This window comes from Lynx rufus, unplaced genomic scaffold, assembly GCF_022079265.1.
Source record: "Lynx rufus isolate CCGP_SWC_20201006 ecotype Redwood Valley unplaced genomic scaffold, mLynRuf1.p SCAF_41, whole genome shotgun sequence".
Lineage (NCBI taxonomy): Eukaryota > Metazoa > Chordata > Mammalia > Carnivora > Felidae > Lynx > Lynx rufus.
In genome coordinates, this window is record NW_025814858.1 from 2,528,174 (window position 1) to 2,544,867 (window position 16,694).

General features: G+C 43.3%; 1 protein-coding gene across 1 annotated transcript; it reads left to right on the top strand.

The window, feature by feature from the left end:
- The first annotated feature begins 3,449 nt into the window (after positions 1–3,449).
- LOC124525409 (uncharacterized) lies at positions 3,450–4,184 on the top strand. Its single transcript, XM_047097789.1, has one exon. The coding sequence runs from the start codon at positions 3,450–3,452 to the stop codon at positions 4,182–4,184; it is 735 nt and encodes a 244-aa protein (XP_046953745.1).
- The last annotated feature ends 12,510 nt before the right edge of the window (positions 4,185–16,694 follow it).

The following is a 16,694-nucleotide window of genomic DNA, read 5'->3' on the forward strand; positions in this document are numbered from 1 at the left end:
AAAGATAAGAACCATAGTACACTGTCAATATATGCAGAAAAATGTATTTGAGAAAACACCGGATCCTTACCTAATACAAACCCTCAAGAAAGTTGGGATAGAAGGAAACTACTTTAAACACCATAAAAGCCATTTATCAGAAGCCCACAGTAAATATCGTCCTCAAGGGGGAAAAACTGAGCATTCCCCTTGATCAGGAACAAGACAGAGATGTCCACTCTCACCCCGGTTGTTGAACATAGTGTTGGAAGTCTTAGCCTCAGTAATCAAAGAGTAAATGAAATTAAAGGTATCATCGATTAAGTCAACGATGAAGTCAAACTTCCACTTTTTGCAGATGGCATGACACTATACATGGAATTTCCGACAGACTCCATCAAAAGTCCTCTAGCACTGATACATGAATTTAGCAATGTTGCAGGGTACAAAATCAATGTACAGAAATTGGTTGCGTTTTATACACCAATAATGAAGCAACAGGAAGAGAAATAAAGAAACGGATCCCATTTACAATGCACCAAGAGTCATCAAATACGTAGGAATAAACCTAACCGAAGAGGTAAAAGATCTGTATACTGAAAACTATAGAAGGCTTGTGAAGGAAATTGAAGAAGATACAGAGAAAGCAAAAAACATTCCAGGCTCATGGTTTGGAAGAATAAATATTGGCGAAATGTCAATACGACCCAACGGAATCCTCACATTATATGCAGCACCAATCACATTGCACCAGCACACTTCTCCAAGCTGGAACAAGCAATGATAAAATGTGTATGGAAACACAAAAGACCCTGAATAGCCAAAGTAATACTGAAGAAGAAAACCAAAGTGAGAGGCACCACAATGCCAGACTTTCGCCTCTACCACAAAGCTATAACCATCAAGACAGCATGGTATTTGCACAGAAACAAATACATAGACTTAATGGCATAGAATAGAGACCCCAGAATTGGACCCACATACGTATGGCCAACTAATCTTTGACAAAGCAGGAAAGAATATCCAATGGAAAAAAAGACAGTCTCTTTAACAAATGGTGCTAAGAGAAGTGGACATCAACATGCCGAAGAATGAAACTAGAACAGTTTCTTACACCACTCACAAAAATAAACTCACAATGGATGAAGGACATGAATGTGAGACAGGAAACCATCAAACCCTAGAGGAGAAAGCAGGAAATATCCTCTTTGACCTCAGCGTCAGCAAGTTCTTAGCTGACACGTCACCAAAGGCAAGCGAATTAAAAGCAAAATGAACTATTGGCATCTCATCAAAATAAAAATCTTCTCCACAATGAAGGAAACAATCAACAAAACTAAAAGGCAACTGACCGAATGTGAAAAGATGTGTGCAAAAGTCATACTGGATAATTGGCTAGTATCCAAAACCTGTAAAAAGGACTCACCAACTCCACAGCTGGAAAGCAAATAAACCAGTGAAGAAACGGGCAGAAGGCTTGAATAGACACTGTTGTAAAAAAGACATCCAGATTGTCAAGAGACTCATGAAAAGATGCTCAACAGCACCCCTTGTCAGGAAAATCCAAAGCAAAACCGCACTGAGATATCACCTCATGCCAGTCAGAGTGGCTACAGTGAGCAAATTAGAAGACTATAGCTGCTGGTGAGGATGTGGAGACACAGGAACCCTCTTGCACTGTTGGTGGGAATGCAACCTGGTGCAGCCACTCTGGAAAACAGTGTGGAGGTTCCTCAAATCATTCAAAATAGATCTACCCTAAGACCCAGCAATAGCACTGCTAGGAATTTACCCAAGGGGTACAGGAGTGCTGAGACATAGGGGCACATGTACCCCAATGTTTATAGCACTACTTTCAACAACTGCCAAACTATGGAACGAGCCTAGCTGTCCATCAACTGACAAGTGGATAAAGAAGTTGTGCTTTATGTATACCATGGAATACTACTTGGCAATGAGAAAGAACGAAATCTGGCCATTTGTAGCAACGTGGATGGAAGTGGGGGGTATTATGCTACGTGAAAGACGTCAGGCGGAGAAAGACAGCTACCATATGTTTTCATCCATGTGTGGATCCTGAGAAACTTAGCAGAAGACCACGGGGGGACGTGATGGGGGGAAAAAGTTATAGAGAGGGAGGGAGGCAAACCGTAAGAGACTCTTAAATACTGATAACAGACTGAGGGTTGACGTGGAGTTGGGGAGAGGGGAAAGTGGGTGACGGGCATTGAGGAGGGCACCTGTTGGGATGAACACTGGGTGTTGCGTGGAAACCAATTTGAAAACAAAGTACTTTTAATGAAAAAGGAAATCCAGGGGTTGCTCTTACTGAATATGAGGAGAGCGTTCCATTTTCAGCACTTTATGAACGTGAGGTCATACTGGCCTAAGCTGCTTAGACAAAAGTTTGGTTTGTGTGTTTAAGAAAAGGAGTTGAGTAAAGACAGAGGCCTCTCACATGTATGACGTTGACCTTGGCACGTGTCTCTTCTGATTGTTACCATGACTTATCACTTTTATTGATTCCCATAGTTTGGTGTCATCCTTTCATGAGGAAGTGGATTTCAATTGATCATGGTAGGTGGTCCTTGTAATATTTTGTGAATTATTTGTGTATGTGGTGATGATGGATGGACCATGCTGGGTGCTTTCAAAGCACTTACACTGATGTTGTAACACGTGTTCTACCCTTGGAATCCCATACGGTCTTTTACTACCTTGTGTATGACTTACCTGAAATATCATGAATTGGTAGGTACCGAATAGGTTTTAGTGGCACTGAATGCCCTAATGGCCACTCACGCAGAATTCGTTGACGCTTTGCTCTGAAGCACACAATGCCTCGGTCTTCCCTAAGCTGCGTGAAAGTGAGCATGGATACTAACTAGGCAAAGTGTTTGCTGCTGCTGTGAAGAACAGCTTCCTGAACTGTGAGCTATGCAACACACATATGGAACCCTAAACAAGGCACAGTATATCTGTATTCTTTGAAAGAGTAGAGTAGTTACTTCAATTTGGCTTTCGGTGCATTGCATGACAAGGCATTTAATTAGCTAAAACCCTCTTAGAGTCATGTTTGATTGCAAGTTGTGTGTACCCTCCACCGCTAAGTGTCATCTCATGTTAGATGGAATTAATGGAGGCTGAGGCACCAGTGCGTTCCCGTCGAGGACAACCCTCTTGAACGCGTCAAGAACTATGGGCCTTCTCAGGTAAGATTACGTGCAGGTCTTTCTGGAGGGCACAATCTTAAACACAGCCCAACCTAAGGCAGCTTTGGGCAGCCGGCAGTGATAAGATAGGCAGACATTGTGACCTCACAAAGCGCCTGGTCTCCTAGCAACTGCGGTGTAACTCTCACAGCCTGCCGCCTGATTTGGCTTCATGGTAGGAAATTCATCAGGACCCGGCGGCGGCGGCGAGACCTGGCAAGCGCGGGCGGCCCCTAGCGGCCTCACATCCTGAGCCGCATGAAGAGGAGGCTGAAGCCGCATGAAGAGGCCCTGGCCCCGGCCGCTCGGGGAGGAGCCTCTAGCGCTGCAGGAGGGGCCGCGCTGGAGGCGCCTGAGGAGAAGGTGGTGTACACGAGGGGGCACCAGCCCCCCGAGGCCCGCCTCCAGACGTGCCGGCCAGCTGCCAGGAGGAGGCGCCACGGAGCCCGGATGGTCGCGGTCGGCCAGAGGAAGGTGCTGCCCCCGCCACCGCCGTCCCGCGCGGACAGCAGCCCCCGTAAGCCCGCGGCCCCCGGGCCCTGCTCCGGGGGCCGCACCCTGGAGGAGAGCGGGAGGGCGGCCACCCCGACGCGGACCACCTTGCCCACCATCCGCGTAGTCGGCGACGTGTGGGTCGAGAGCAGCCTGGCAGAAGCGCGGCGCCAAGCGCGCCAAGTCCTGGGAGTGAACCTGGCACCCGTGGTGAGACTCTGCCGCTTCCCAGTGCCTGGGCTTGAAATGCGGGCCACCGCCGCGCGACCTCTCAGCCCCGGGAAGGGTTGTGCCCGGAGGGATGAACCAGTGAGAGCCGGGCGCGCGTCCCCTAGTGCACTTTACGGGCGAAGAAGCACCAGAGGGTCCCGGCCCGCGTCCCCGGGATGCGGCGCCGCCTTCTGGGACTCCGGGGCAGCTGTGCCCTCTGCTGCCTCCCAGCACCGGGTCTGCGGAGGTAGGAGACCCCTGGACCGCAAGGGAGGTCCCCTTGCTTCCTAAGCCCAGATTGAGAGGTCTCCAGGACTGTAGGGGCAGATCCATGTTCTCTCTTGTTCCCTCATTGGTCTGAAGTCGTCAGAAGAAGCCTTTCCACCCCCACCCTCTCCACAGGAATTTGGTTCCATGCTTGTGTAATAAAGCTGGAGTTTCTTTGCTGTTCACCCACCTCCCGGCTCCTCCCGCCAATTTCTTTCTTTCTTTGTGTATATATATGTATATATCTTCTAGGATGTTTTAAAGTACATATTCTTAAAATGTTTAGAAGAGTCAGTAGAGAAAAAATGGTGTGACTTAGGCGTCTGCACTCAGATTAAAATAAGATTACTGAAGTATAGTATACATTCAAAAGGACATATATTATCTTTTTCATGTTTGTTTATTTTTGAGAGAGAGACACCATGTGAGCAGGGGAGGGCCAGATAGGGAGCCACAGGATCGAAGCAGGCTCCAGGCTCTGAGCTGTCAGCACAGAACCTGATGCAGGGCTCCAACTCACAAACCATGAGATCATGACCTGAGCCAAAGTTGGACACTTAAGTGGCTAGCCACCCAGGCACGCAAAAAAGAACATATATTATTAAAAGTATTCTGAGCACAGCTTGATGCAATTAAGTTCAATATACTTGTGGAATCAGCACTCATTAAAAAAGGTACCAGGACCCCAAGGGACCACCTGTGCCTCTTTCAGTCACCGTCTATCTCTCCTTTGGGACGGCAATTATTCTGACTTCTTACAGAATATACAACTTTTGCTTGTTTTTGGACTATATAGAAATGGAATTATGTGTCCTACACCTAGCTTCCTTCACTCAAACTTATGTTAGTGATATTCATGTTATTGTATATATAGATACTTTCTGCTCATTGGTGTATAGAATTTCATTCCATGAATAGTTTACAATATTTCTGCAACTCTTGGTGGACATTTAGGTAGGTTCTGGCTTAGGGTAATTATGAATAAAGCTTCAGTGAACATTATAGGACACGTCATTTGGTGAACATTTTCTACAATAGTATTTATTTATCTAGGAGAGAATTTGCTGGGTCACGTGTCATCCAACTTATCAGCTTTGGTAAGATTCCTCCAAACTGTTTCCAAAATGGTTATACCGATTTAAACAATCTTCTTTCTATACTAGTGCCTGCATAGTGCCTGTGAGCTCTGAATACTTGATAGCCTTGCTAACACTTGCTAATACGGTCTTTTTCATGTTATCTATTCTGGCAGGTGTACAGATTTTTTTTTTATTTGAGATATATCAATCCAAGTATTGTATAAAATAGTTAAAAAAAACCCCACAACATCCAAATTGCAGATCAGGACTTGCAATAAAAAATCAAAAGCTTTTTTCCCCATGAACACCTCTTCCCCAGAGGCAACACTTTCTTTTGTTTTGTTTTTTTCTTTTTTTTAAAATCAGGGCTTTTTTAAACAGACCATTTTTTAAGGACAATTTTAGATTTAGAGACAAATTGCACAAAAAATACAGGTTCCTCACCCCCGGTAGTTTCTATAGTACCTTGCACTAATGTGGATACATTAATTATAAGTAGTGGATGAGCCATTCTTGATTGACACATTATCATTTGAAACATTATCATTAACTAACAGTTAGGGTTTATTTTGTTTTATATAGATTCATAAGTTTTGAGAAATGTATAATGGTATGTATCTACTATTGCAATATCATACAGAATACTTACGCCACCCTAAAGTGCCCTGTGCTCTGCCTATTACCACTTCCTCTCTCCCCCTAAACCCTAATAGCCACTGGTCTTTTTACTGTCTCCGAAGGCGTTTTGTTGTTGTTGTTGTTGTTGTTGTTGCTGTAGAGGTGTCGTTGTTTTTTCTTTTGTTTTGTTTTTCCAGAACGTTATCATAGTTGGAAACGTAAAGCAAATGGCTTTCTCGTATTGGATCCCTTCACTTAGTAATCCACACTTAAGTTTCCTCCATGACTTTTAAGTAGCTCCCTTTCTCCCTCTTTCCTTCCCTCCTCTTCTGTCTCTCTGCCTCCCTTTTTTAAGGGAGTTTATTTTCTAAAACAGCTTTTAAAAAGCTGGTTTACAGAAAAAGACTGGAAAGTGCAGAGTTCCACTGTTCTCCCTCCTACCCCCCAAAACATAGTTTTCCCTATTGTAAACTTCTTGTGTCAGTGTAGTGCATTTGTTACAACGGATGAGCCCATATGAAAACTATTATTAACTAACGTCCGAAGTTTACCTTAGCATTCACTGTGGTGTGCAGTTCGGTGAGTCTTGACAAACGCACAATGCCATGATTCAAAGCATTTCACTGTCTTACAAGGTGTTTCACTGCTGTAAATATTCCCTGTGCTTCATCTATTATTCATCTCTCCCTTCCCCCCTGAGTTCCTGGCAACCACAGGTCTCTTTCCTGTCTCCATTATTTGAGGCAACACTTTTAACTGTTCCAGGTTTATATTCTTTTGTTAGGAATCTTCATGAATATAAGTCATATAGTATACTGCTGCTTATTGATTTGTCAGTTTTAAGCCCCGTCTACTGACTTCCTATGTGAAGTTGACGTATAGGTCGCTTACGCCACCTGTCTTCTCTCTCCTCACCTTCCGATATATTCCCGAACTTCTATCTGTATACTGTTTCAGTCAGGTCCAGCCAGCCGGTGAGTCACTATAGGTATTTTAAACAGTTACACACGTGATGGGAAATCCCAGAACCAAACAAAGGATGGCGAAGCAATCAGGAATTAGTATCATCAGAAAGCTGATTCCACCCCCAGAGCTAGAGAAATTCAGAACCATACCTAGCAGGAACTGAGAACATGGGAGAAGAGGCTCTTGGAAAGAAGCTAGAATTTGGAGGAGATAAAATCACTGCTAGGAAGTGGTGCAGGAGAGAGAAAAACCTCTGGGCTTATACCTTCCTCCCTTTCTCCCATCAAACACCATTGGTCAAACCCCTCTGGAAGCCAGTTGGCAAGGAACCAGGAAACAGAGTCTGTAGGAGAAGTGCAGGAACTGGATCTGAGGGCAAAAAGACATAACGGATGAAGTTACATATAGGTACTAGTTAGGGTTCTCCAGAGACTCAGTATCAATAGGAATTGGCTCACAGGATTATGGAGGCTGAGAAGGGCAGACCCAGGAGATCCAGTAGTTTAGTTCCAGGCAGACTCCAAAAGCCTAAGAATCAGGAGAGCTGATGATGGATGTTCCATTCCAAGTTTGAGCCTGAAGTCAGGAGACCAATATCGCCACTTGAAGACAGTCAGATAGACACAGTGGATTCTCTCTTACTCCGCCTTTTGTTCTATTCAGGTCTTCATCGATTAGTTGAGGCCACCCAGTGTTTGGCAAGGCAATATGTTTTGCTTAGTCTACTGATATACACATGTTAATTGTACTAAGAAATGTCCTCACAGACTCACTAGAAATAATGTTTAGCCATATATCTGGGTACCCTGTGGCTTAGCACAGTTAAAACATGAAATTAACCATCACACAATATAATTTTATGTTTGTATGTATGTATGTATGTATGTATGTATGTATGTATGTATGTATGTATGTATATGTATGCATGTATGAATGTATGTTATTTGGAAGAGAGAAAGAGAGAGAGAGATAGAGAGAGAGCGTATGCTCAAGCAGGATACGGGCAGAGAGAGAGAGAATTCTGAGCTGTCAGTGCAGAACCTAATGCTCATCTTAGTCTTATGAACTGTGAGATCATCATCTGAGCCAAAATCAAGAGTTGGATTCTGAACTCACTGAGCCACTCAGGTACCCCACAAGATGTAATTTTAAAATAGAGACCTATTTCCCTTACCTGTACTATCATTTTTCATTCCTTACATTGTAAGATAAAGGTCTTCCTTAACCTTGCTGCACTTTTTCTCTGTCTCCCATCAGCTTTGGGCTTCTGTTTGTCATTGTTGTTAACACTGCTATTATGCTCTGCAATCAAGTCTCTTTAGAGGGTTCAAGGTTGATTCTAAAACTTGAACACTAATAAATGGTTTAAATTATTGGGATTATTAAATAATATGCAAACATTAGAATTACTACTCTTTTCCTGGAGTCCTTGGACCTGCTGAATGAGGACATCTCTGGCATCAAGGTGAAATGGATCCTTTCTCTTTGTATCCCATCAGTGCTTTAAACCATGCCATGTTTCACTTGGCTCATTCAGAGTAAGACCGACTTATGGATATTTTCTGGTTCTCCTGAATTTTCTAATTGCACTTCTTTGTTTTATTGCACTCTTTCAGTGTTTTCAAACCATGCCACTTTATGACATCTTCTTGCTAACCTCTTAGCGGTCTCTCACTGGACCCTTCTCTTTTCCTGCCTCATTTAGGTGGTGACTCAGTAGGTCTGCTTCCTAGCTTCCTTTCTGTGATTTTCCTTTGCTACGCTCCCAGTTTGTTTCCATGGTTTCATGGTAATATGGCTATCTGGGAAGTTAGGGAGCATGTAAAAGCCTGGACTCTTGAGCCAGACGGCCCGGGGTTAGACTTTACTTGTTCCACTTACCAACTGTGTAAGTTGGATGTTGCATGAGTTATTTGGCTTCTTTATAACCCTCTTTCCTCCTCTCGAAGATAATCATGGTAATTTTGTATACTTTATAAGTTTGTTGTGTGCTTCATATGTAATAATATATGAAAATAACCCATATCAGTGTCTGGCACAAAAATAAACACTCTGTTAGTGTTGCCTATTATTAAGTATAATTTCTCTTTATTGTTTCTCTCCTTGTTTTGCTGGAGTACACCTTCAGATAACCTCCTGATGAAGAATGAATAGAATCAATTGTTCTGAGTCTTTGCACGTCTGAAGATATCTTGAGTCCACTCGCCAATTTCATTGATAATTTTGATCCGTGTAGAAATCTAGCTTCTTTTTTTAATTGATTTATTTTTATTTTTTTAAAGTTTACCTCCAAATTAGTTAGCATGTAGTGCAACAATGATTTCAGGAGTAGATTCCTCAGTGCCCCTGACCCATTTAGCCCATCCCCCCTCCCACAACCTCTCCAGTGACCCTCATTTGTTCTCCATATGTATGAGTCTCTTCTGTTTTGCCACCTCCCTGATTTTATATAATTTTTGTTTCTCTTCGCTTATGTTCATCTCTTCCACTCATAGAATTCTAGCGTCTAATGGCCAGTTGCCCCTTCCATCGATTTTCCCCTAATCACGACACCACTGGAACTGCAATATCTGCTCTTTAGAGTGTTTTTAACTCACTATCACTTCCACCTTCTTCTATTTTTCAAAATCATTCAGTCCGTCTGGCCTATGCTTAAGGAAAAGGGAATAGAGGTCCCCCTTTTGAAGGGCTTAAAAGAGTATTTATGAACATATTTTAGACTGCCACAGCATGTCTGCTGGCCTCCTATTATTCACTCTCATCCTGCATGAAAAATATCCTCACCCTACCCCAAGAATCCTCCCTCTTAAAGACCCAACCCTTGTAACATCAGCTCAAAGTCCAGGATATTTTTATCTAAATTAGGTCCAGGTGTGAATGAGTCCCCTTGGGCGTACTGGTCCTCGACTACACTTTCAATCTGAAGACCTATGAATGAAGACCTATGAATTAAGCATACAACCAACACGGGCATGTGATAACCAGAACACACACACACAAAACACACACACACACACACACACACACACACACACACACACACACACACACACACAGAAAAAACAAACAAACAAACCAAAAAAACACAAACATTGCTGTTCCAAAACAAAGGAAGGAGGTAATCATGAATGAGTCACTGTTCCATAGCAATTCTGAAGTTCAGCTGGCACAGGTAGGCAGTCCTTTCTTTCGGTCTTAAGGCCTGGGAATGATTTTCCAAGGCCCTAGCTCCTCCCGGGTTCTGGCTTTCAACCTCCAAGTCATTCTTCCCTTCTCATGAAAGGTAGCCTGTGTCTACAGCCTTATGGTTGTCTCGGCCTACTTACTGATTGTAGGAGTTTGTGGGTCCAAAGCCTTCTTTCATTTTACTCTCTGGGATTAAGTAAACCCGTCTCTACCATGTACTTTTTCAAACATTTATAAGGAAAAACACTCCTAAACTTCAAGTGATATTGTAACAGAGAGAACCGTGTGCCCCACAGTTTACTCTGCGAGGGTATGCTTATGAGATAGAACACTGGTATGCTCCAAGACCCTTCTTCATTTAGGAAACTTTTCTAGCATCTTTTCCCCAACGTCATCTGCTGAGTGATGTTGGTAGTAATTTCACCTTCAATAAGAGTGACATTATTGATGTTCTCTGTGCTAACAAAACATGAAATTGTATTTGAATGGCATTGAGGAAGTGCAAGTAGTATCGGTTAGGGACGTGTTCAGCTGTCACAGAAAGGCTGCCACCAGTGGCATAATCAAAGAGAGTTTTACTCACAAAGAGGCTGTAGGCTGTGCTCCATTAAGGCAGCAATGTCATCTGCAGCAGGCTGCATGGAATGGCAGAGCTGCCAATTTCTTTATGACCTCCTACAAAATTTTGGGGAAAAGGGTAGCAGCCATTAATATAATAATACCAATGTTTTTACCACTTACCGTCTTCAAGATGCAGCACATGTGTGAGCATTTCAAGCTCACAGCACGTCGGTGAGGTAGAATTGTTGATGTCTTTTGGAGGTCATTCGTTTTCTTCGTAAGTCAAAAATTAGCTGTCATATTTCTAGGGCATGTGGCTTCACCAAATCCCCTCCTAGGTTTCCTTTGCTTATCAATGCATCAAGCAAACTGATAGGAATTCTAGAATTTAATACTTGTGGGCCATGGAGAAACCAGTTCGGCCTTATCAAGTCACATTAAATACTCAAGCCATTCAGTATACTCTCAGATGAACCCTTGGAAGGTGCTCCTGTATTAGCGTTGTATTTCTGTTGGCAAGAACCTTGCCTCCTAGGAGGCACGGTAACTCTCATATCTATTAGTAATTGCCAACGAAGTACAAACCAAGAGTTTTCTTTGCCTTCTTGTTGACACGTTATAATGTATACTAAGTTACCACGTTTCCTTGTTTTAATTCTTAGCATCATATACCCACTGCAATATCATCAGGGAACAATGGTGGCCCCGAATGTAGCATCGTCAGCTCTGGAAACTTCAGATATGGCCACGGTAACAGTTAGGGTGGACTCCATCCAGTTCTTGGCCACTTGGCCTTGTCTGATTCTCTCCATTTATCTACCTCCCACCCCACACCCCCAGCCCCAGCAGCAGTGACCATCTGGTTAGTCAGGGAATCTCCAGCAGATACAGATGCAGATGCAGATCATTTCTCTGGATAAACTTTATGGTTGACTGTGGCCTGGGTAGCAGGACTGGTTCAGACAGAAACGCCTGATTTGGGTGCCATCAAGCAGTATCTGTGCCCTCCCTGAGAAATGGGACAGTATGCATTTCAAACAATTCAAGGCTCCACTTCTCCCTGCAGACTTCTGTGTTTTGTTGCTTTCATCCACCTACCAAAGCAACCCAAACTTTATGCTAAAGAGAGTGGGGCCCGTGTGTCCTTTGCAGATTGGAATGCTGTTACTAGTTTGGGTTATCTTAAGAAAAACTGGCACATTATCTAAAAATGTAGAATTCGGTGTGAATTCGGAATCCGTACCTGTAGGTAGCCCACCGTGATTCCCTTGATTAGGGAGAGGTATCAGACCATACTGCAAGAAACCCTGCCTTCGAATGCTACAGCTCTATGGACTTTCGAAGCACTATTTTTAACCTGGTTATCCAAAGTCGTTAAGTCTTTCTGAGTATACATTCAGAGCTTTTTTAAGATCAGGATCGTAGTCTCCAATTTTTTCATGACCTTCCTAACCCATTGATTCCCAGAGTTCTCTTTATTTTTGAATCGTTCTCTTGGGCATTTGACCAAACCTGTCAAATAAAACATTTCCTCAATTTGAAATATGAGCATTTAAGAGCAGTCACGTGTTCAGTGCCCAAATATTTTATTATTTCTGTTAGGAGTTTATTCTGTCTGTGGATGGTGAAGAAACAGATGCCTGTTTTTTTTTGTTGTTGTTTTTTGTTTTTGTTTTTGTTTGTTTTGTTTTGTTTTTTTCATTCTCCCCACATAAGTAAGTAGATGTGCAAGGCAGAATGCTAGGTACCTGTAAAGGGTAATAGGACGTTCAGGAGTGTAAATGAGATTTCTGTCATCAAAAAAAGAAAAAAAAATTGATGAACTAAGATACGCTAAGCTTTAAAAATGAAAAGAAAATAGCCATGAACTCAGATAAAGTTAGGCAATTAAGTACTTTTCCCTAGGGCACCAAGGAGTCATGAGAAATACCATAATCTGTAGAGTTTGTACTAAAAAGCTCTTCTGACCCGATGATAAAGCTCACCTTTAAAGCTTGCTTTGTGTACTGATATTATCCCTTTCTTCTTGAAATCTAAAGAAGTTTTTCTCTTTGGCTGTTAACATGAAATGAAAAGACACTTTCCCCCTATCTTTTCTTCTGCTGAGAAAAGATTTAAGCTGAGCTTCTTCCAATAGTCTTTTATGTATTCGTTGCTTTTTATCTTCATCCTTTGTCCAAAACAAGCCTTGAGATTGGGAATGATGTGGACTATTTCTAACCCAAGCTCACAGGACTTAACTTCTCATAAAACCCATCATTTGAGGAGCCATTGAACTCGTATCATGGAGTTCCTTGTGCAGCCCATGGGCAGGATTCCACTGAAATAATCGATAGCATCGTGGAGACCCTGTCTCTGGAAGGAACTAACAACAAATAAGGATTTGACCTGATAGGCTGATTGTCCTAGGAATCTAGGAATCAAGAGGGCCAGAAGTGGGATGGTAGGAGAGGGACACTGGAGAAGTGCTGAATACCCAGGTTCCCTTGAAGCCAACTGAGCAGAGGAAGGTTCTGTCCTGGAGGAGCTTGGCTCAGCAGGGATCAGCTCCCAATTGTTACGGACTTAGTGAAAATACACTCATGAGACCTAAAGAAGGATGCTTCCAGAACTCTAAGAGGTTTCGTTCCTTTCTTATGTCTTTCTTTATGGAAAGTGTCTTGGGGGTGCTTACTTCCCCTTTGTGCGTCCACAGTTCTTCTTCCCACTACTTGTGTTGTCATGAACCTCCTTACGTAGCCCTTGCTCCCCTCCTAGACCATGTGTTCCTCATGGCCAGGACTCACCTTAGCCATCCGTCTGTCGTTACTACAGTGCCAGCCATGGGCAAAGGACCCTGGACGTACTGAATGAATGCAATGTGTTTATGGAGATTCAGTTCCCAATTTTTACAGAAGAACTAGCTGTCTCACTTCAATTTGATGTGTAACAGCAGCAGTCTATACGGCGGATTCTCTCTTTTTACAAACACCTGCATCATCAACTTTTGATTAACTCTTACCCTTTTGTGATCAGATGAATTGGGTGGAACCTTTGCCATCTCTTAGGATCTTATTTGCAACCCAATACCACTTAAATTCCCTATCCTACAGTAAATTCTTGCTTAGCAAGAAGCAATATAGTTCAGTGACTAGCCCCTGGAGCCAGGCTGCCTGGGATCTCAAATCCTATTTTGCTCTATTTCCAGCAGCAGACCTTTGGACAACTTACTTTTTCTCTTTGTTACTCAGTTTTCTCAGCTGTAAATTCAGGCACAACCTAGCACCTTCACCATAGAGCTCTGAAATGAATTCAGTGAGGTAACAACGGTAAAACACTTAGAATAATGCATGGAACCCCCTTCACTGTGAGTCAGTAAACACTCGCCTCTATCAGTGATGTAATTACGTTTTTGACAAAGTCGCTGCTTGCTTACTTAAAACCTTCACGTTGGCTGGGTTGAATGTACAGAACAGGTGAACGATGGAAGGCACCGTGGGAGAGTCAGGCTTACTTGGTAGAATGAGGCCCAATTCCCTGATGCTGGGGATTGCAAGAGGATACTCAAGGGCACAGAGAGGCACAGAGAGGCACAAGGCCCTTGGAACAAACCCATAACGAGATGATCAGAAAGCCATAGGAAAACAGAGGGAACAAACTAATTTTACTTTAGTTCCCACCATACACCAGTACAGTTCTCTGCAATTCACACATGTTTCCCTCTCAAGCAAACATAACAGGCCTGTGGCAAAGGTATTATTATTCCCACTTAACAGGCAACTAGGCTAATGCTTAGACAGTTTAAATAACTTGCCAAATATCACATCTATGTGGCAGAGCTAGGATTTGAACCAGCATCGGTCACATCCCACTGCCTCTGCTAATCTTTAGAAACATCTTTGGAAGAAGTGAAATACGTTAATCCTAATCATGTGCTGAATCACATAGGACTGGATACTATAGGCCCATGAAATCCCAAGGCGGAAAAAAAAATTAATTTACGAAGGCTGTTTTGCTTACTGTTATATTCCTCAGAGTGCACCGTGTAAGTGTTCGCTATTTGTGAAATGACTGAGTTATTGAGGGAATGGACGGAAGTGTGAATACCTATGCTCATACGATTACACCGTGTAGTTTGGTTGAGGATCTCGGGACACTCGGCCTTACATCTTAACTCATCAGAGTAATGGGAACGTTAGAGCTGTCATAGCAGGTGAAAGAGAAGGTTACTTATCATACCACTTGTCCCAAATTACTGGTAGGCCAGTTTAAAAAGCAGCACACAAACATAAGACAGTGAGAGTCAGCCAGGAACGCTCAGAGAGAGGGAGAGCGAGAATCCCAAGCAGGATCTATGCTGTCCGCACAAAGCCTGATGCAGAACTGGAGCTCGCAAACCATGAGATCATGACCTGAGTCTAAAGCAATATAGTCACATGCCTAACTGACTGAGCCATCCAGGTGCTCTCACCTTTGTTCAGATAGTAATTCCCAGGTTTTTACGCAGATAAATGACAGACCTCACAACCAACAACAAAACAGATTAGAACGATGGTTCAAAACCAAGGATTGCAAGATTGCAGTAAGGATGTAATATGTGGGAGTAATCAGGGTGGGTGGGAGGAAGAAAGGGCCAGGGGGCAGATGGATGGTCTGTAAATGGACGCTGGCATTCAAGCAAAGGTGGAGAGTTGCTACTTCCACTCCTTTCCTCCAGAACTTGTTGTCCCCAGTATGTGTTGTCCACTGACCATATGCTTCAGAGCTGGAGGATGGATAAGCCGCCCATTGAAATCAGGGAAAAACATTCCACCCACAGAATTCACTAATTCGCCTGTCTTATAATGTTTACCCTCTTACTGGCATTGCTAAAAGCACCTACTTTCTCTATACCACTATACAACAGGTGGATTTTCCCTTGTCAGCCTTTGCTCGCTTGCTTGTCAGTTTATTGGTCCCCCTGTGGCTTTATTCACCACTCACCGAAAACTGACTGAGGGACTCTGTGTGCCAGGCTCTGTTCTCGAGGTATACCCCTGCCTCCGTGGTGGTTGTGGGTAATTCTTGACTTCTAGGCTTCCAGCTACTACATCACGTGGGGCTCTCCATCACCCTCTGTTGCTTCTTCATTGTCATTGGGCAGGTGTCTACCTGCTTCTTCTCTCTAATTATGTACACGGTAGAAATCAGTGCTTTGGGTGTATGGATAACTACAGTGAACAGACTCCTGGACGTGTCTTTTACCTTGGGGAATTGTGCATATTTGTGTTTCAAAATCTAGTTTATCCTAGAGGTAGACATTTGAAACAAAGAAAACACAGTCCAGACGGCGCTCAAGAAACAAAATCGTTGGATGTGTCCCCGAGCCTGGTAGCAATGCAGGTGGGCTGGAGGCCTACAGATGTGGAGCTAGACTGTTGTTGGATGACAGCTTCACTGTGCATGTTCAGCTAGGAAGTGGTACAGCTGGAATGAGAATTCTCCTAGTGTGATTCTTGGCCTCGTGTTTTCCTGCTGACTCATTGGCCTGGGAGGGCTGAGACTTTTGGAACTTTGTTGTCTTTTGCTGAAGAATCAAACACTAGCTAGGTTTCTCGGGTACTTATAGAATGGGCTGTGACAGCAAGGTGGGGTGGGGGTCAGGGAGACTTGGCAGGAGGGAGGAAACTGAACAGGCAGGAGAGGGGGACTGACAGAGGCTGTTTTCTTCCATTTTGTTCTGGGAAGTCCTTAGTGAGGATGTCTAGTCCTGAGTACTGGTGAAGTTTATGTACTGGCCATGGAGTTGGGCGGGCACTTCAGAGAGACTCCTGACAGTCAGTGGGAAGTGTGTGTGTGTGTGTGTGTGTGTGTGTGTGTGTGTGTGTGTGTGTGTGTGTGTGTGTGTGTGTGTCAGAGAGAGAGAGAGAGAGAGAGAGAGAGAGAGAGAGAGAGAGAGAGAGAGAGAGAGAGAGATGGAGAGAGAGAAGTCCCAATAAGGGAATGTGATATTTATTCGGATTGCTGCTTCAATTCATTTTCAAAGGATTCAAATCACAGGGAATTTTTCTTAAAACTAAATGTATGTACTGAGATTAATCCTAATAACATTAATAAGAAAACAAGGTCTAGAATTTAATGTCCATCAATTTATAAATAAATCCTT